The 22,280-nt window shown below is 45.0% G+C and overlaps 1 protein-coding gene across 1 annotated transcript in view; it reads left to right on the forward strand.

The window, feature by feature from the left end:
- ecel1 (endothelin converting enzyme-like 1) overlaps positions 1–22,280 on the forward strand; it is an 87,424-nt gene that overhangs the window by 35,664 nt on the left and 29,480 nt on the right. Inside the window, exons 4-6 of the mRNA XM_078202143.1 lie at positions 6,929–7,039; positions 8,678–8,770; positions 8,868–8,992. Of these exons, the coding sequence (XP_078058269.1) occupies positions 6,929–7,039; positions 8,678–8,770; positions 8,868–8,992 (329 nt within the window). The remainder of the gene's footprint in view (positions 1–6,928; positions 7,040–8,677; positions 8,771–8,867; positions 8,993–22,280) is intronic.

Genomic DNA, 22,280 nt, shown 5'->3' on the forward strand with positions numbered 1-22,280 from the left:
TGTTAGTATGCAGGGGCAGCAAGTGATAAGAAAGGCAAATTGAATATTGGCATTTATTGCAAGAGGAATGGAATATAAAAGTTGGGAAGTTTTATGACAGCTGTGCAGGGCATTGGTGAGACCACCTGTGGAGTACTGCCTAGAGTTTCAATCTCCTCATTTGAAATAAGATAAAATTGCTTTAGAAGTGGTTCAGAAAAGGTTCACTGGAGTTATTCTTGAGATGATGCACTGTACATATGAAGAAAGGTTAAACAGGTTAGACCTACACTCAGTGGAGTTTAGAAGATTGAGAGGTGATCTTATTGAAAAATATAAGATCCTGAGGGGGTAAGATAGCATGGAGACCAGGAGGATGTTTCCTCTTGCTGGGGAGATTAGAAATAGGGGACACAGTTTAAAAATAAGAGTTTAAGGCTGAGATGAGGAGATTTCTTTTCTCTCAGAGGGTCATTAGTGTGTGGAATTCTCTTCCCCAGAGAACACTGAAGACTGAGTCATTCAAATTATTCAAGTCTGAGTTAAGAGATTTTTGATAGACAAGAGAGTCGAGGGGGAAGGGGGATGGACAGGAAAGTGGAGTTGAGGCCACAACCAGAGAAGCCACAGTGATATTCTGGAACAGGCTGATAGGACTGAATGGCTTACTCCTGCTCTTAAATCATATGTTCTTAGATCAGAGATTTACTTAGAATTATACAGAAATTATAAGAACGAAACTGATTATTTGCACATGGGATTACAGGGATAGGGCCTGGGCGGGATTGTCGTCGGTGCAAGCTCGATGGGCCAAATGGCCTCCTTCTGTACTGTAGGGATTCTATAATTCTATTTTCGCAAAGATCTGTGTTTATCCTCTACATGAGCTAATCTCATATTCCAACTACGTTCCCATATCTTGTTTTCTTCCCTTTCTTTCAACCACCTTCTGATTAATTCTTTTAAATATTGGTACTTTGTTCCATTGCTGGAGCTTAGCGAGTAATGAGATAGAGCGGGCTTGCTAGGACAGTTGAGAAGGCACTGGAGAGGGTGGGGGGGGGGGTGGGGTGGGGGGGGCGGGAGAGAGAGAGAGAGAGGGGGACACGGGGGGAAGTTCATTTTACTCCAATGATGTTTTTCCACAGACTCAACCCGCTTTGTAAAATGACGTCTCCTGCTCTCTGTCTGGAATTCCTTGTATTTAATCTTGTAACTGTGGGTAGAATTTAATTGAATTTAATCCCACGTAGGTGGGTTGGGATGAAAAACCCATATGGATTATATGGAGCCCATATAATCAGGTGGGAAGGTGTGGGGTGGAGACCCTGTGGCCTTCCCAACTCTCCCCCCCCCCCTCCCCCAACCGCCACCCCTACTCAACCCCCAAGTAAGTTCAGGGTAGGAAGGATCGAGAACAGCCTTCCCACCAGAAATCAATTGATGTCACTTAAGGTCCTCATTTTGTCACTATTCGATTTGATTTATTATTGTCACAGGCATTAACATACAGTGAAAAGTATTGTTTATTGCGCACTAAACAGACAAAGCATACCGTTCATAGAGAAGAAAAGGAGAGAGTGCAGAATGTAGTGTTACAGTCATAGCTAGGGTATCGAGAAAGATCAACTTAGTGCGAGGGAGATCCATTCAAAAATCTGATGGCAGCAGAGAAGTCAAATCTGTAAGAGATTGAATTAAAGCATTGTTACAGAGTTAAAAGAGTTAGAATGAAGTTTTTGAAGCATAGAATGAGAATAAAAGATAGAATTTGAAGGTACGCTGGGCACAGCTTGCAAGAAATCCCCTTGCTCTGGCGCCATTTTGAGTTCTGGTATTCAATCAGCAGTAGGTGATTGAACTGGTCCTGGCAAACCCGCTCTAGCTAATTACCCTCCAGGCTCCAGCGATGACCCTGCACTCTGGACATCTAACAGAATCAACACTGCTCCTCCTGCCATGATTGGCCAGGAGCTTTCTGAGGCGGTATATACACCCTGAACACAGTAAGATGCTAAGCGTCTAATTTGGCACTAAATTGGGTTGAAGGGTTCAGAAAGGTTGCGGCTCTCTATCTGGCGGTGTTCAACGGACCCAATGTTGCGAGCATCAAATTCACCCTCTGTCCTCATGTCCCAGACCCCTCAATTATTATAAACAGACTGTCCAATTCCTTTATAGTTTCTTTAACAATTCTTTCTTCTCTGTATGAAGTATTTGTATTTCCTCATACCATGCTGCTTCATGGAGTGTCAATGCTGTATCCTTTCTGTTGTCTCAATACTCTTCCTATAACTTTGAACCCAGCAATCCTAATGTCGTTTCACTAATATTTGACATCGATCCACCATTACTTCCCAATGTTTGTTTTCATATTTCTCATACTAAGGAAGAATTGGAGGGATGCAGGATTCTTGGAAGGTTGTGGGGCCACAGGAAGCTGCAAAGACAGGGAGGGGTGAGGCCCTGGAAGGATTGGAAAATAAGGACAAGAATTTTAAGTCTGAGTTATTGATGTACTGGGAGCTAGTACAGGTCAGTAAGCACAATGGTGGTGGGGGTGATCAGGATTTGATGTGAGCTGGGATATGGACAGCAGGAGCTTTGGATGAGCTCAAGTTAATGGAAGGTAGAAATTGGTGTTGGGGGAGAACATTGCAATCGTGGAGCTTAGGGATAATAAAAGCAGGAATGCTTTTCCCCTGCTTTGTGCCTAGGAACTGAGTATTTCCCAGAAAAAAAAACAGAAGGAAAATGAGACCTGTTGGGCCAGATGTTCTGGTGAGCAGTGCAGTGGTGAGGCTTGCTGGTGACTGACCACATCACCATTTTACATTGGAGCCTTGATGCTTTCCAGTCCCGCCTCCAGATTGCACCCAGTGACAGAGTCAGCAAGACAAATGGAAAGTCTAATTCCAGCGAAGCTTTGACCTGAAGACATATCTCTGAAGCTCTGTCTTCAGTTAATTGATTTACACTGTTTAAATAAACCAGTCAGTCTACCACCCTCCCTCTCATTGTACACACCCTCATATCCCTGACAGTGTGCACACCCTCAAACCCCTGACAGTGTGCACACCCTCAAACCCCTGGTAGTGTACACACCCTCAATCCCTGGCAGTGTACACCCCCTCATACCCCTGACTGTGTACACTCTCCCCCACCCCAACAGTGCACACTCCTTCACTCCCTGACAGTGTACACTCCCTCATACCCCTGTCAGTGTACATCCCCTCATCCCCTGACAGTGTACACCCCCACACCCCCTGACAACGTACACACCCCCTCACTGCCTGACAGTGTACTCACCCTCTGACAGTGTACACTCTCCCTCCCTCCCCCCGACACTGTTCACCCCCTCCTCAAACCAAAAATATTCACTCTCCCTCGTTCCCTGGCAATGCACACTCCCTCGTCCCCGACATTGTTCACCCACTCCCTCACCTCCCATGAGTGCTACACCCTCCCATAGCCCCTCCTGACTCAACCTTCCTCAGGGTCCTGAGGCACATCAGCGACTTAAATTGAGTCATTCACCACTCCCCATATCGGAAAATTGAGGTCATTGCCTTCTTGAGCTGTAAGGTTTTGTATGTTTCTGAGTTGTTCTCCTGTTTCTAGCTTGCTTAAGTGAAACTGACAATTAATTTAAATTATGAGTACATTTCTCCCATTGTCTCACTGAGAACTGGATTAAAGCTAACTCTATGAAAGAAGGTACAACTGATGACAAATTTACAATGTCAGTTGCATTTATAGATGGAAGTAAGTGACTTCTATTGTTCAGATCAAAGCAAAGACACACTTTGTGCTGCATTTTGTCAGCTGCTTCCTGATCTCTGGTTAAAATTAAAAAGCTCAGACCTATACTCATTGAATGACAAGCATCTGTCTCCAACTTCTAACAGGTCTCCCTTACGAGTGGTGGTGAAGGAGTGCAAAGTGTTGTAATTGCAAATCCCGTGTTACTACACTCTGAAACTTATGAGAAAATATCAAAGCACCTTTAGAATATCTTGACTTATTTCACTTGGAACACTTCAATTGTCATCAAAGGAGGCTCACATCAATCCCATTAAAAACAACTCTGGTTTCCAGTGTCAGACATGACAGTTTGTTGATCAACCAGGAGTAGGCCATTCGACCCATCGAGACTGCTCTGACACTCAATAAGTTCATGGCTGATCTGATTGGGGCCCCATTTCCACGTTACTGCCTGCCAACCCCACCACCCTCTCCCCCTCCCACCCCCTCAATCACCCCCACTTTCCTGTAGCTCAAATCACCTATCTGACCTAGCCTTGGATACATTCAATGACCCAGTCACCACTGTTCTGGGTAGGGAATTCCAAAGATTAATGATCTTTGACAATGTACATCCCCATTACCCCCGACAGTGTATATTCCCATCACCCCCTGACAGTGTATATTCCCATCACCCCCTGACAGTGTACATCCCCTTCACCCCCTGACAGTGTACATCCCCTTCACCCCCTGACAGTGTACATCCCCTTCACCCCCTGAAAGTGTACATCCCCTTCACCCCCTGACAGTGTATATTCCCATCACCCCCTGACAGTGTACATCCCCTTCATCCCTTGACAGTGTACATCCCCTTCACCCCTTGACAGTGTATATTCCCATCACCCCCTGACAGTGTACATCCCCTTCATCCCTTGACAGTGTACATCCCCTTCACCCCTTGACAGTGTACATCCCCTTCACCCCTTGACAGTGTACATCCCCTTCACCCCCTGACAGTGTACATCCCCTTCATCCCTTGACAGTGTACATCCCCTTGACAGTGTACATCCCCTTCACCCCTTGACAGTGTACATCCCCTTCACCCCCTGACAGTGTACATCCCCTTCATCCCTTGACAGTGTACATCCCCTTGACAGTGTACATCCCCTTCACCCCCTGACAGTGCACATCCCCTTCACCCCCTGACAGAGTAAACTCCTCCTCATCTCTGTTTTAAAACTGAAGACCCCTAATTCTGAAACTGTGCCCCTTAGTTCTAGTTTCCCCTATGAGGAAGATTCCTCTCAGCATCTACTCTGCCAACCCCCCGCAGAATCTTGTGTCAATAAAATCACCTCTTGTGCTTCTAATCTCGAGTGAGTATAGGCCCAATCGTTTCAACCTTTCCTTGATCAACCTATTGAACCTTCTTTGAACTGCCTCCAATACATGTATATCCCTCCTTGAGTAAGGACGACATGGCTGGTACTTTCCGGCTGTTCACACCGGCAGGATTCTCCGGTCTGGCTGGCGTGGGGTGAAGTCAATGGGAATTCCCATTGACAGCGGCGGGACCAGAGATTCCCACCACTACCAAACAATGTGCCACCTCCCGCCGGCGGGAAGCACGCGGCTGGGAATTTGGAGAATCTCGTCCCATAACTTGACCCCAGGTTTGGTCAACTGCACTGCACACGAATTAATCCCTCTTTTTAAAAAAAATATAATCAATGCTTCTAGCTTTCTTTTCCAGCTGATGGCATTTAATACATCCATACTTTAAAAAAATACCTACTTTTTGTGGAAAACATAATGCAACATTATATAAATACTTGATGCTCATTCATATTCCTCAAAATGCAAGGAAGAGATTTAAATTATTCAGCAATTATGGGCCCGATTCTCCCATCGCGACCTGCAACTTTTTTGGCGGGTCCGGTGTGGAGTTTCGCATCGTCGGCCTTTTTCCGGGATTTGCGCATGCGTCGGGAATGCATGTGTGTCTCCCAGAGCTGGAGAACAGTCACAGTCCAGACTGCGCTGGAAACCGGCAGGAAGAGAGGTAAGTCATTTGAATTTTTTTTTAATATAGTTTAAATATGTTTTGCATTTCATTATCGGGAACTTGCCGGTCCCGATTGGATCTCCCACCCAGCCAGGAGTACTTCATTACGGCGGGGTTAGAGTAGCTCCCCACGTTCGGGAAGCTAGCGGGAGACCCCGCCGGAATGAAGGGGGGCAATCCCCGGTGTGGCAGGGGGGTAGTGCCCCCTGGGCATGGGCACCCGGACAGTGCCAGCCTGTGCCCACTGGCACTGCCCAAGGGGCAAAGTGCCCATGCCCAAAGGGCACATTGGCACTGCCCACTGGGCATCAGGCAGTGCAAAGGGGCGGGGCCTATTGTGGGCAGGGCTTAGGGATGATCGGTGGGGTTGGGGGTCCTGCTGTCACTCTGCATGGGGATCAGTCTGGGGAGGGAGGCGAGTGTTTCGGGAGGGTGGGGGGGTGAGTGGGCTGTACATTGGGGCACTCCGGGGTGGGGTGGGGGGGGGGGGGGGGGGGGCAACCATGACCCAGGAATTGTTGTGGGGGCGGCAATCAGGCCATGGGAGGAGGCTGCAGGGGCAACACTGTGGGGGTCCTGGGCTGGCCAGCAATTGAGCTGGCCAGCAAATGGGGAGACTGACAGTTCAGGGCCATTGCACATGCACAGAGTTCCAGAGCTGTCGGACTCCAGTGCAAATAGGTTCCGCCCCCACCCCGGGTTTTTAATGAGAATCCCGATTGTGACCTCTGCATTTCACAGAGTGGGGCGATTCAGGTCTGAAGCTGCACTGAGAAAACAATCATGATTTAGAACAGTTTTCCCACCAATTCAGCACTTTTGGTAGAATCGCCCCCTACATGTGGCTAGATTGTGGCTGTAAAAACTTTCTTTTTCCTGTTGTCTGTTTGCATTTGTGGCAGTGAACCTGTGCTTATATATTTTGTTATTCATAGAGTTATATTCAAAGCAGGTTATGTAACCCTATAGAAAAAAATAATCTGTATAGATAGATCTTGAAAATCTACTTCGGGAACAAGTAATTCCAGAGCTCGCTCTGACATGAAGAGTCAGGAAGTCCATGAAAAAAAATGCTCAGTTTAAAATAACCACACCAATTTATTGTATCTTATCCATTAACAGCACGTTTTTATTGAACAGATTTTGATAGCGTACAAAGATCTGATGGAAAAATTAGTAAGTCTCCTCGGGGGAGATGATGCCAAAAAGAAGACGGAAGAGATATTACAATTAGAAGTGCAATTGGCAAATGTAAGTAAAACAACAAATTGGCTGTGACTTACTGTAAGGCTTTGACAAAAATCTATGTTAAATTGATTATTCTTGTTTTACTCCTAATTACAGTCATAATTGTCATTCATAAGAGAAGGCAAATGGAATACCATAAAAGTAGGTCATAAATAATGTAAATCAATTCCAGGATGCAATAGATATTACCGAATAGTGTTGGACATTAGGTTATGGAACTCTGGCACTGATCAATATTTACTTGACATTACCATAGTGTGATTAACCACCAATACCTACTTCAACTCAACGTGAGCGTAGAATATCATTACAGGTTTTTTTTTGAAAGATCAGTAAATATGATTAAACTCTGCTGAGACCAATGAAAAGAAAAATGTACAGTAAGCAAAATGGCCAGAGGTCCACAAATGTGGTCACGGAATGATGAGCCAATAGATAACAGCAAAGCCAGCATTAAGTTTATTGAGTTTAAGTTTATTTATTAGTGTCACACTATTAGTGTGACATTAGTGGCTTACATTAACACTGCAATGAAGTTACTGTGAAAATCCCCTAGTTGCCACACTCCAGCGCCTGTTTGGGTACACTGAGGGAGAATGTAGCATGGCCAATGCACCTAACCAGCACGTCTTTCGGACTGTGGGAGGAAACCGGAGCACCCAGAGGAAACCCATGCAGGAATCGAACCCGGGTCCCTAGCACTGTGAGGCAACAGTGTTAACCACTGTACTCCCATGTACAATATACAGAATACAGTGCAGCATTTTTAAAATCTTATTTGGCATGCACCAGCTGAAGGGAGGAAGCAGATTCACTAGTAACTTTCAAAAGAGAATGGGCTAAGTATTTGAAAGATAAAACATTTGCAGGGCTATTGGGGGAAAAAGCAGGGGAGTGGGACTAATTGGATAGCTCTATGAAAGGGCTAGTGCCGCCATCATGGGTTTCGTGGACTCCTCTGTATGATTCTAATTTCAGAGACTATTTCATAAATTATAAATCAGCTCATCTGAGGTCTGCTTGTTTTCAGGCTGATTTAGCAAAAGCACATATCAGTGACTTGTTTGGAGACAACCAGCATAAATCAATAGAGTTTGATTGCAAAAAATAATGCGGAGAATTTGGACAAAAATGTGCATCACCTGAAAATATGTTTTGATGCAGTGGTGCAGTGCAGGTAGTCCAATACACTGACTGTGGCAAGTTTCACCAAAGATGTGATTGGAACGTGCTTCCAAGTAATGTATTTGGTTACGTTTCACTGTGAATTGCAAGCATTAAAACTTCCATGACTCACAGAGGTCATAAGTGTATGGCGAGTGTTGGGGCTACTGCCCACATATTGTGTTATCTTGTACTTTGACATTGTTTTTCACACAGGACCCAATGGAAATGGTACATATTGACGGATTGAACTTGGATTGCAAAAAGAAAAGTCTAATCTGATTGAGAAAGTAGCCAAACTGTTTACCACTGTGGTTGCTGCCTTTGTTAGTATCCAGCAGAGACCAATAGTATAACCAACCAATAATGATTTGTGGTTGTGTTTTCTTTATTGTCAATTTAAGAAAACTATTTGTTGCAACAGTGCATTTTGTGGAAACATCTCATTATTTATTTTCCTAAAAAAAATGACTGAAGATAACAATTTCGGAATCGGATACTCTAAGAAGAGACATCAATACCATGTACAACAAAATCACATTGAGAGAATTGAAGCGCATTGCACCAACTGTGAGTAGCTTTAGTTTATTGAAAAAACAATTTTTGCAGAGTTAATCTTCTCACCTCCATCTGTACATATGAGTACCATCCTTTTCTCATTTTACAGGTTCAATGGAAACATTTGCTGGACAGAATATTTCATGACAACCTTTCAGAGGATGAAGAAATTGTAGTACTTGCCACTGATTACATGCAGAGAGTTTCAGAACTCATATCAAAGACTTCTCCAAGGTGAGATGTATCAAGACTATGAAATGTTTTTAAAGTGCTGCAGAGTTATTTCTTTGAATTGATTTCCTCTGATACTCTCATCTATGTTTGGTAGATAATTATGGTGCTATAATTCATGTAAATGGTGTGTATCAGATGCTCAAGATATAGTACTTTAGTAGGAAGTGGAATACAAAATTAGCCAATTAATAGCAACCTGAATGGGTTATATAGGTGGGCCATCTTCCAAATGGAATATACCACAGGGTTTTATTGAATGTTTGCACTTCAAGAAGGCAGCTCACCATCACTTCCTCAAGCGCAACTAGGGATGGGCAAAAAATGCTGGCCTAGCCAGCAATGAAAATAAGTTCCTGTAGAAGGGCCTGTTTTGTGCTGTAGTTTTTCTATGTTTCTGTGTTTCAATATAGCTATAAATGTTGAATAATTTATGTAAGCATGATAGAATTTGGGCTAACTGCTTGATATTGCACATATGAAATAAGTAGGCAACAAACCGGGGTGGCATGGTGGCACAGTGATTAGCACTGCTGCATCACAATGCCAGGGACTCGGGTTCAATCCCTGACTTGGGTCACTGTCTGTGTGGAGTTTGCACATTCTCCCCGTGTCTGCGTGGGTTTCCTCCGGATGCTCCAGTTTCTTCCCACAGTCCAAAGATGTGCGGGTTAGGTGGATTGGCCATGCTAAATTGCCCCTTACTGTCAGGGGGACTAGCTAGGGTAAAAGAGGTGGGGGAGTGGCACTGTTGATCAGGGATAGTGTCACGGCTGTAGAAAAGATGGATGCCACAGAGGGATTGTCTGCGGCATCTCTGTGGGTGGAGGTTCGCAACAGGAAGAGGTCAATAACTTTACTGGGTGTTTTCTATAGGCCGCCCAATAGTAGCAGGGATGTGGAGGAGCAGATTGGGAAGCAGATCCTGGAGAGATGTGATAATAACAGAGTGGTCGTGATGGGAGATTTTAATTTCCCAAATATCGATTGGAATATCCCTAGGGTAAGGGGTTTAGATGGGGAGGAGTTTGTTAGGTGTGTTCAGGACGGCTTCCTGACACAGTGTGTGGATAAGCCTACAAGAGGAGAGGCTGTACTTGATTTGGTATTAAGGAATGAACCTGGGCAGGTGTCAGATCTCTCAGTGGGAGAGCATTTTGGGGATAGTGATCATAACTCCACCTCCTTTACATTAGCATTGGAGAGAGATAGGATCAGTCAAGCTAGGAAAGTGTTTATTTGGAGTAAGGGCAATTATGAGGCTATTTGGCAGGAAATTAGAAGCATAAATTGGAAGGAGGTTTTTTCAGGGAAATGTACTGAAGAAATGTGGCAAATTTTCAAGGAAAATTTGTCTGGAGCTCTGCACAGCAACGTTCCAATGAGACTGGGGAGTTATGGTAGGTTACAGGAACCATGGTGCACGAAAGCTGTAACGAATTTAGTCAAGAAGAAAAGAAAAGCCTACAAAAGGTTCAGGGAGCTAGGTAATGTTAGAAATCTAGAAGAGTATACGACTAGTAGGAAGGAACTTAAGAGGGAAATTAGAAGAGCAAGAAGGGGTCATGAGAAGGCCTTGGCAGACAGGATAAAGGAAAACCCCAAGGCATGCTACAAGTATGTTAAGAGCAAGAAGATAAGATGTGAAGGAGTAGGACCTATCAAATGTGACGGTGGGAAAGTCTGTATAGAACCAGTAGAAATAGCAGAGGTACTCAATGAATACTTTACTTCAGTATTCACAGTGGAAAAGGATCTTGGTAGTTGCAGTGCAGACTTGCAGTGGACTGAGAATATTGAGCATGTGGACATTAGGAAAGAGGATGTGTTGGAGCTTTTGAAAAGCATCAAGTTAGATAAATTGCCGGGACCGGATAGGATGTACCCCAGGTTACTGTGGGAGGTGAGGGAAGAGATTGCTGAGCCTCTGGCGATGATCTTTGCATCATCAATGGAGACGGGAGAGGTTCCGGAGGATTGCGGATGTGGTTCCGTTATTCAAGAAAGGGAGAAGAGATAGCCCGGGAAATTATAGACCAGTGAGTCTAACCTCAGTGGTTGGTAAGTTGATGGAGGAGATCCTGAGAGGCAGGATTTATGAACACCTGGAGAGGAATAGTATGATCAGAAATAGCTAGCATGGCTTTGTCCCAGGCAGATCATGCCTTACGAGCCTAATTGAATTTTTTGAAGATGTAACTAGACACATAGATGATGGAAGAGTGGTAGATGTAGTTTATATGGATTTCAGCAAGGCGTTTGATAAGGTACCCCATGCAAGGCTTATTGAGAAAGTGAAGGGGCATGGGATTCAAGGGGACATTGCCTTGTGGATTCAGAACTGGCTTGCCCACAGAAGGCAAAGAGTGGTTGTAGATGGGTCTTTTTCAGCATGGAGGTCGGTCACCAGTGGAGTGCCCCAGGGATCTGTTCTGGGACCCTTGCTCTTTGTGATTTTTATAAATGACCTGGATGAGGAAGTGGAAGGATGGGTTGGCAAGTTTGCTGATGACACAAAGGTTGGTGGTGTTGTGGATAGTGTAGAGGGATGTCAGCACTTGCAAAGAGACATAGATAAAATGCAAGACTGGGCGGAGAAGTGGCAGATGGACTTCAACCCAGATAAGTGTGTGGTGGTTCATTTTGGCAGGTCGAATAGGATGAAAGAATATAATATTAAGGGTAAGACGCTTGGCAGTGTGGAAGATCGGAAGGATCTTGGGGTCCGGGTTCATAGGACGCTCAAAGCAGCGTTGCAGGTAGAGACTGTGGTTAAGAAGGCGTATGGAATACTGGCCTTCATCAATAGAGGAATTGAGTTTAGAAATCGGGAGATAATGCTGCAGCTGTATAGAACCCTGGTCAGACCCCACCTGGAGTACTGTGCCCAGTTCTGGTTGCCTCATTACAGAAAGGAAGTGGAAGCTATAGAAAGGGTGCAGAGGAGATTTACAAGGATGTTGCCTGGATTAGGTGGCATGCCTTATGAGGATAGGTTGAGAGAGCTCGGTTTTTTCTCCTTGGAGAAGCGAAGGATGAGAGGTGACCTGATAGAGGTGTATAAGATGTTGAGAGGTATTGATAGAGTGGATTCTCAGAGGCTTTTACCCAGGGCTGAAATGGTTGCCACAAGAGGTCACAGGTTTAGGGTGCTGGGGAGTAGGTACAGAGGAGATGTTAGGGGTAAGTTTTTCACTTAGAGGGTGGTGGGTGCGTGGAATCGGCTGCCGGTAGTGGTGGTGGAGGCGGATTCGATAGGGTCTTTTAAGAGACTTTTGGATAAGTTCATGGAAGTTAGTAAGATAGAGGGTTATAGGTAAGCCTAGTAGGTAGGGACATGTTCGGCGCAACTTGTGGGCCGAAGAGTCTGTTTGTGCTGTAGCTTTTCTATGTTCTAAATGCATGGGGTTATGGGGATAGGGCCTGGGTGGGATTGTGGTCGGTGCAGACTCCATGGGCCAAATGGCCTCCTTCTGCACTGTGGGATACTATGATTATATGATTCTAAACCTTCTCTATATTTTGTATATATTATGCTTACACTCAACTAGCAGGGAGAGCATTAGGAAGTGTTATGCTACAAGGGTGCACAAGTTTTCCTCCTTCCACTGCACTTCAAAGCAGGGTCTAACAATTAATGGCAGAATTGATTCCTATGTTGGAATAAAGCTGCAGATTTTAGCAATGTTAACTTGGGGAGCTGAACATTTATGTGACCTCTCTGAGTCTTCAGTTTCAAAACAGATTACAACGTACGTAAAGAACTGGCTCCTTTTAAGGACAGCAGCATATGAAGCTTGTTCTCAAAATAGAATGCAGTCTTGATAATGACTGGAGAAAAATCCTGGGCTATAATTTTAGAAACTTCCTTGTCTCCCCTAAGGATGGTGTGAGCTATAGACTTCACATCTCCTGTGATCACAATCGATTTGATTACGTCTCATAAAACTGTGATTTAATATGCTGTTTCATTTCATTTTCTATGGTTGCATCACCACATTATGTCGTGCTGTTTCCATTAGTTCAACTAAGACAATCTCGGAGCCATAAAAAAATGTAATACCTGTTAGGATGTAACATTTAATACCTGTTAGCTATAAAGTAAACATTCTACCGACAGTTATACACCCATTTCAAATAAGTGACTTTTATATTTGCTCAGGTAAGTCATTAAAAGAACATGAACATAGAAACATAGAAACCCTACAGTGCAGAAGGAGGCCATTCGGCCCATCAAGTCTGCACCGACCTCAATCCCACCCAGGCCCTATCCCCACATATTTTTTACCCGCTAATCCCTCTAACCTACACATCCCAGGACTCTAAGGGGCAATTTTTAACCTGGCCAATCAACCTAACCCGCACATCTTTGAAGAAGAATTCAATTAAATTCTAGACAATAAACGGTGCAGATATTTTCCTAAAGTTCAGAATCTAAAAGGCAAATCTTGGGCCCGATTCTCCCATTGCGACCAGCAAATTTTCTGGCGGGCCCAGTCAGGAGAATCACATGTCGGCCATATCGCGGGATTCGCGCACGCACCGGGAACATATGCGCGTCTCCCAGAGCCAGAGAACAGTCGTAGTTGAGACCGCGCTGGAAACTGGCGGGAAGAGAGATAAGTCATTTGAATCTTTTTAAAATGTATTTTAAATATATTTTGCATGTGATTATCGGGCCCGGCATGGAACTTGCCAGGCCCGATTGCATCTCCCACCCCGCCAGGAATACTTCATTCTGGCAGGGTTTAGAGTAGCTCCCTACATTCGGGGAACTAGTGGGAGACCCCGCCAAAAGGAAGGGGGGACAATTGGGCGGTGGGGGGAAGGTGCCCCCTGGGCATGGGCACCCTGGCAGTGCCAACCTGTGCCTCGGCACTGCCCAAGGGGCAAAGTGCCCATGCCCAGGGTGCACCTTGGCACTGCCCACCGGGCATCAGGCAGTGCCAAGAGGGCGGGCTGCAGAAGGACTTGGACAGGTTAAGAGAGTGGGCAAAGAAGTGGCAGATGGAATACGATGTGGAAAAGTGTGAGGTTATGCACTTTGGAAGGAGGAATGGAGGCATAGACTATTTTCTAAATGGGAAAATGCTTAGGAAATCAGATACACAAAGGGACTTGGGAGTCATTGTTCAAGATTCTCTTAAAGGTAAGGTGCAGGTTCAGTCAGCAGTTAGGAAGGGAAATGCAATGTCAGCATTCGTGTCGAGAGGGCTAGAATACAAGAGCAGAGATATACTTCTGAGGCTGAATAAAGCTCTGGTCAGACCCCATTTGGAGTATTGTGAGCAGTTTTGGGCCCCATATCTAAGAAGGGATGTGCTGGCCTTGAAAAGGGTCCAGAGGAGGTTCACAAGGACAATCCCTGGAATGAAGAGCTTGTCGTATAAGGAACGGTTGAGGACTCTGGGTCTGTATTCGTTGGAGTTTAGAAGGATGATGGGTGTTCTTAATGAAACTTACAGGATACTGTGAGGCCGAGATAGAGTGGATGTGGAGAGGATGTTTCCACGAGTAGGAAAAACTAGAACCAGAGGGCACAACCTCAGGCTAAAGGGATGATCCTTTAAAACAGAGATGAGGAGGAATTTCTTCAGCCAGAGAGTGGTGAATCTGTGGAACTCTTTGCCGAAGAAGGCTTTGGAGGCCAAGTCATTGAGTGTCTTGAGATAGATGGGTTCTTGATTAATAAGGGGATCAGGGGTTATGGGGGAAAAGGCAGGAGAATGGAGATGAGAAAAATATCAGCCATGATTGAATGGCGGAGCAGACTCGATGGGCTGAGTAGCCTAATTCTGCTCCTATGTCTTATGGTCTTATTGTGGGTGGGGGGGTCCTGCTGCCACTCTGCATTGCGATTGGTCTGGACTGGAGGGAGGGGGTGGTCTGCTGTTGGGGGGGGGTCACCGGGGAGGGGGAGTGTGTCGGGGTGAAGGGGGATCGCCACTGCGGGGGAGAGTGGGCTGGACATTGGGGCGCTCCGGGTGGGGTGGTCAGGGCTGGCCCAGGAATTGTTGTGGGGGCCACGATCGAGTCGTGGGGGGGCCTGGAGGGGCAACACTGCGGGGGTCCAGGGCTGGCCAGCGATTGAGCTGGCCAGCAAACGGGGAGACTAACAGATTGGGGCCCCTACGCATGCGCAGAGTTCAAGAACTGTCAGACTCTGGCGCAAATAGCACCCCCCCCAGGTTTTAAATGACATTCACGACTGGGACCTCTGCAGCACACAGAGTGCGGAAGTCTGAAGCTGCACTGAAAAAACAGTCGTGATCTAGAACAGTTTTCTCACCAATTCAGCACTTTTGGGACAATCGCCCCCCTTATTTCTGTGCTTCAGTCTCACACCTTTGAACTTGACAGCTTCAGAATCACAGAGGAAATGATTCAACCAATCGTTTCCTATGCTTTTGTTTGCCTTTCTGATGATCATAAGTTAATGTCCTCGAGAATGGGGGAGTTAGGAGGGAGCGTTTTTTCTGTTCTCCTCCAGCTAGACAAAGCTGCCCTACAATTAGCTACTGGAGAAAAAGAGACCAAAGCTGTTTTTATTTGGAATGAAGGATCAGGACAACGCAGCTGTGAGAGAGTTGTCAATGGCAAGTCTTGCAACCCACGGCAACCTTCAAATAAATGGAGGCCAGTGATGCGAAGACCCATTTATTTTTACTCGATATTTTGGCGGGTGATCAAAGTGAATCCAGCAGGTTTACCTCTGGGTTGCTGCCGGCCATGTAAGTCCATTGGGAACTGGTGCTACTGACGTGGTCTTTAACTCCATTTAAAAGCAGCTAAAGAAGAAAGCACTGGACAATTTCAAATTAAAAATACATTCAGTTAAAGCAACTTGGATAGTAACACTACTTCAGTCTGTCTATTCAGACTTAACGCAGGTTGATATCAAGCCTGAATTAACTCGCAGAAAAATACCTAATATTCAGATAGGAGTGAGAAGACTCAGAGAAAAATAATATGTCACAGATCCCAAAGGATTGATTGATTTGTGTAAATGTTCTATGACATAATTTTCTCAGATTAGGATAATCTGCTTTCTGATGTGAGTAGCAATTGCGATTCACTCGTGCAACCAAATTTTTTTTTCTGTGCAATTTTATTTCTCAATGTGGTAATTCTCTATTCAGCCTCCCTAAAGCTGTTGACTTCTCATTATGAATAGCCTTGGGCTAGTCATTATTCACAGATGAACATTGACCATGATTGTTGGCAGACTTTGAATTTGAAGTATTATTCGTGGAAGTGTCTGCGTTGCTGAAGTAGCCAAGCAATCCAAAATTACAGTGACAGAAATGTAGAGGTTGAAACGTAGGCTCAATTTTAATGGGAAGACCAGTTTGTCGTGAATGATTAAGGGCCCGACTTTTCATCGAGTCGAGTTGACTCGGGAGCCCTATAAAAGTGGCAGGCTGATCTTAATTCTGGGATTCCTGACCCCATTCCAAGACTGTGTTGTTTTTGGGAGCGCCTTTAAAGGATGTGGGCTACTTCCTGTCAGAAGCCACATTCGGCGCTCCCAACTTGGCCAGTTCCATAGTGAAGATAGGTATCCGCAACTCTTCCACAATTTTTATGCAGTCAGGTCAGGTTTTTAAAGAGTCGTGGTTCACACATATTTAGAGGAGTCATGATCCCAAATGTGCATGAGGGGGCCAAGTTATGTGCTTCCACCCATCACCTATTCATCCTCATGCCCCCAATGCCAAGTTATGGGCTGGAATTTTACCGCCACGCCTGCCCAGAATCGGGGCAGGAAAGGCTTGCAGAATGCATTCTCCGTTGGCCTCGGGCAGGATCGTACGAGCCTCGGGCGGGCGAGATTCAAAAATAATGTCTATGCTCTCCCACCCACTCTTCAGGCCCCTCATACTGCTTATGCCAAGCTTTGCCCTTCACCCACCTGCTAAGGTCCCTCATGCCCCGTGTCAAGTTACACCCCTCCACTCACTCCCTATATTCCCTCAAGTTACATTTCCTACCCACATTTCTCAGGCCCTCCAAGCCCCCATGCCAAGGTACTCTCCCCCTTTCATACCCCAAGCCCTTCATGTCCCCTATGTCAAATTCTGGCACTTTCATGGCCATTGACCCACTGTACATTTTCTAGAACCAAAGAAAATTGCAATGTAAAATAGAGTGTGTAAAAATAAGCTTTGAAAAAATGTATTCCATTGATCACTTTTCCCTGTGTTTGAAAAGGTTCAGCCACCCAACCCTATGATGTTTCAAAAACCAAAAACCACAAGAACTTGAACACACTTGACTTATGTAAACAAACATTATGAAATTGGGGCCAAAATGTTGTCTGAGGCAAAAATGTCTGATTTCAAGAATAAATTTGATAGAGCTCCTGGAGCTACAGGGATCAAGAGATATGAGGGAAAGGGGAGATCAGGATATTGAATTTGATCAGCCATGATCATAATGAATGGTGGGCAGGCTCAATGGGCCGAATAGCCTACTCCTGCTTCTAGTTTCTATGTTTGCAAAGATCAGAGATCCTAAGCTGTCAATTAAACAATGTTTCTTCTGGGGAGCAGGTGTTCTGTTATTCTAATAGGTAGCTTGGCAAGCTCAGACATTTCCCCACTCCCCCTACTCACCTCAAAGATGAAAATCCTGGTATCAGCTCACATGGCACCCAGTCCAAAAGAGAGGCCTTGGGTATTTTAACTTCCGTACCTTATTTAAATACCACCTGCTGATTTCCAGGCAATAAACAGTATAAATCCATGCAAAGAGTCAACCTGTAGAGCAGGAAAGTCAATCCCTTCCAATGTTTAATGCAAGGATTGCTGACATGAAGATCAGAGGGAAGATTTTCCTGGGTCTGCATGCGGGAATGTGCTGAGTACGGCAAACAATGAGCAAGTCAGAGCACACACCACTTCATCACTACCGAAGACTAAAAGGTTAGAAAGACAGAGAGGTGAGGGTGTTGCAATTAGCAAATATGCCAATCACAGAGGTGAATTGAGCGACTTGCAAATTGCTTAATAAAAACTGTTGGATGATAAAAATTATAATCAGTGCGGTCATGGAGAAACATGAAAAGAATATAACATTATAAATAATACATGAGAATCAAGGAGGCACCAAAACAGGAAAATAAAGAGGGGAAAAAGGAGTTCCAGACAAAGCAGAACTGAAATTTAAATAGCAAATCCTGGCTAAATGCAATGGCTGTGCCAATCCAAGAACCCAATTCATCACAACAGAGTCAGATCTTTCACACCTACCGAATTCTGACAAAGAGTCTCCATTGTAAATGCTGTTTCCTTTTTCCTGTTTCCCTCCATCTAGGAATCAGTAGGCTCATCAAGACACACACAGTGTCTAGTATCAAGATGGGTGATCACAGTTACTGTCTGAAACTATTAAAGTCAATGTTTAGATCAGGGAGTTGCAGTCTACTCAGAAGAAAGATGAAATCCTGTTCCTGCGTTGATCCTAGCCAGAATAGTGCAGAAGACTAAATTCAGAGACATCATACAGATTCTTCTAGAAGTGTCATGGCTGCAGAGCCAATGAGAGTCCCATGTTACCTCTTTCAGCGAAGGCTCGCTGTATCTTGTTCCATTCAGGCACTGGACACATCGGCTGTGAGCCGTCCATGGGAACAAGTACCCTGGGGTGGAAGTTCAACCTGGCGGGAGCTGCTGGCCAATCAGAGGCCAGCAACTCTATTGAATGGCAGCACCACTGGGGAGGTCTAGTATCCTCACTGAATCCCAGGCCAGAGGTAAGCGATGACAGGATGGGGTGGTTATAGGATAGTGGCTGTAAGAGATCATGGAGATGGGGAGTGCCTCTTAGCGGGCACATCTTCCCAATGCCAGGTACCTTAATTGAGCAGTGCCTTTAATGAGGCCACCAGCTCCCCATAGGAACCTGAAAACATTGCCACGCGGGGTTTGCTTATCATGTTCCTCGCATGGCAAGCCCCACCTGTTACTAGGTAAATATCATTGGCAGCAGGACAAGACCCATAACTGGGCATTAGTTGTCTTCTCAAAAGCCTCAACAGGCAGTGAATTGGGAAGGCTGTCCATAGGCTTTCCTGCCACTGATTAATTGTATAGGGGAGAGAAAGTGATGGGGGATGGCGCAAGATTCCGCCCTTCAGGTTGTGGATAGAAGGGGAAGTTAAAATGGCAAGCCACAGCTCTTGCTTACAAACATAACAGAGGTGTTCAGCGGACATGTCATGTAACCTGCACTTGGTTTGTTTAATGTGCAGGACATCCTGCTGTTGGAGTAGGTAAATAGACTGGTGTTCATTTCCTGCGATGCATGGGAAAAGGCCTTGCCTTCTCAACCTTGTCTCTCGCCAGAGGCGTTAAATCACCACCAGTCAGCTCTCCCCCTCAAAAAGGGAGAGCAGTCTATGGTCATCTGGGACTATGGTGACTTTACCTTTTGCATGGAAAAAACAACTAAAAGTATAGAGATTATGTATAAATGAACAAGGATACCATTGAAATTATAGTCTCTCTGGAAAACAGAAGGTGGAACGGACAATACTTCCTGGAAACTTAGGCTCGAAAGCAGAGTATGGGAGTGTTGTGGTGGCAGCAAGGTGTCAGAAAACACAGAGATCCTGCCGAATTTAACAACAGGACCCTATTTGAAATGTTCTTCTTCCTTTCACAGCTGGTTAGCAGTCAAATGGAGAAGCAGGTTGGTAGTCATGCAGGGAGGCCTGCACTGGAAGGCTTAAGACTGAGAACAGAAAGAAGGAAGGGAGTTATCTTGGCACCAGGGGAGGTTAGGCAGGGGCTATGAGGAGATTGTCAGTCAACGTTGAGGTTAGGGGAGTTAGGTTAAGACCATGGATAAGGCAAGAGATCATGGAGGGTTGAGGGGATTGTGGGGGGTATAAGATCCTGGGGAGACTTGAGGAGATCACAGGCTGTGGGGTTATTCTGGGATGGTGAATTTGAGGCAGCGTCCTGTTGTGAATAGAAGGCTGATTGTAGGGATGGAAGTGAGATTATTCGAGCATCTGTTGAATCCCATTACTCTTGGTTTGCTTCAGTTACTGGATTTCCTGATTGGAAGTGTGACCCAAGGCCTGCTAAAATCTGAGGCATATCGCCTTTGGAGCATATTTAAATAGAACTCTTGTGAGCAGGTGAATTGCACACCCCAACCCATCGTCATTAAAACTAGAAGCGGGAGCATTTGCATTTGTAATTTTAACCTAAGCTCCCAACCCTTCTCCCCACCATTGCTGGAGTGGGAACATGAAGTCGGGGGGTTGCTGGTGGGGGGGGGGGGGGGGGGTGGGTGTGAGTGGGGTGGTGGTGGTTTGCAGTATTAAAATTCCCCCTAATGTGGTGGCACATGGATTTTAATATCTCAATATGATACGAACCAGTGACTCATACAGATCATCTCATGCATTTCCAATGTAAATTTATATAGCTGAATATCCTCGAGGACCTTATTTTTGGATTAATTTCTTCAGATCTTTGTCTGACCACTATTTCAGTGTGTCCTCACCCATAGAAAAACCAATGAAGATCCATGTCAGTCCTATGTGTTTGATACCCATTCCAGTCAGTGTTCAAGACTGCACTTACCTGCCTAAGAATCAGAGGCTTAAATAAAAAGCTACAAAGATGAGGGAGAATAAGTAAAGAAAATACATTTAAAAAGTGATGAACATGAGGAAGCCTTGGACACTGTTGTAAATTTAATACAAATGACTCATAAAAATGGTAATATTTATTTACAAAGGCCTGGTATTTTGCCAGGCATGCCGTGTTGATTATGCAAACCTACAATGAAGCGTTATATTTGTTTTTCACTCTCCATGACAGGCCATCAATGATAATTCCAAGTGTTTACACTCTAACAGAACCTCTGAATACTCAAGTGGCTTTAAAGCTATTACAAATTCAGTCTGAATTGATTCTATCATTGCACCCTTAATGCAGACGTTAACTCGTATTTTGACCCATTTTAACCCTTTTTTGCCAATAGAGTATCTGCTTCGAAAGGTGGAGATGGTTTGTTTCAACAATTACATTCACCCTTCAACAATGCGATAGACTAATTGTTCAATCTGTTATTTGGACAAAAAGGCAAAGTGAAGGACATATTCAGACATGGATATGAATTGATTTAAAATGGATAATTTTGTGCACATATACTTAAGTGACTGAAAAAGGAAAGCGTCAAAATAAAAATTTGGATTGAAGGAGTCAGGGAAAATAATTACAGGGTTTTCTTATTTGTTTTACACCCAATCTCCTCTGCTGGAGACATGGACCCCTTGCTAGGAGATCGTCTTCTGATGCCAGATATTCTCCCATACATTAAGCAAAAGGCCATTGGTGAACCTTGACATTGGGGCAGGATTTTCTAGCCACCCGCAGCATGTTTTCCAGTGGCAGAGGTGACTTGCCATTGGCTTCCAGCGGGATCTTCCAGTCCTGCCAATGTACTAGAAGATCCCACTGGCAGGAAGGGCTGGAAACTCACGTATTGGCAAATTGATTCTATAGGATTGTTAACCTCAAGCCAATTTACTCCCTCTAACCAAAAGGCACTGCAGCTAATTCCAGTACCCCTACCATCAGTCCTATTCACATCCATTAACTTAACTAGGTCTAGGGCAGCGTTTCCCCTTTGGGACTCTGAACCCTGTCGTCTGGCTCAGATAGAAGCCTGCATTGTGTAGGCCAATTAATGCCAAGAAGGGGGGGCTCACCATCCAATTAAGAGCAGCAGCCAGACTTTTGAAGCTGCAGGCCCAATCAGAAAGCCTGAAAGATACAGCAAGATGCCATGACAAGCAAGTCAGGGAGAGGCTGCCTCAAAATAGAGGCATCCTATCTCTTTTCGACAAGGCCACCACTGTGGGGAGAAAGGGGATCAAAGCCCACTATAGGACAGCAAACACCCGCTGCTGCAGGTCTAACCAGCAGGTAGGCAACTAAACTGGAACCTGGAGACTGACTGGAAAATTCCAACTGGTCTCCTTCAACAGGCTTCAATAGGTTCGTAGTTATCTCAGCTGGTTGACCTCCTACCCTCCCCTTGCAGGGGACTAGCCCTGCCACCAACCAACCAATGCCATATCCAAATCATTGATATCGATTGTCAATAGTGGGGCCCAAGCACTGATCTTTGCACCACCCTATCGATCACAGACTGCCAACCTGAAAATGACCCATTTATTTCTACTCTTTGTTTTCTGTCCGTTAATCAGTTCTCAATCCATTCCAGTATATCTCCCCAATTCCAAATGCTCTCATTTTGTTTACTAACC

This window comes from Mustelus asterias, chromosome 3, assembly GCF_964213995.1.
Source record: "Mustelus asterias chromosome 3, sMusAst1.hap1.1, whole genome shotgun sequence".
NCBI classification, from domain to species: Eukaryota; Metazoa; Chordata; class Chondrichthyes; order Carcharhiniformes; family Triakidae; genus Mustelus; species Mustelus asterias.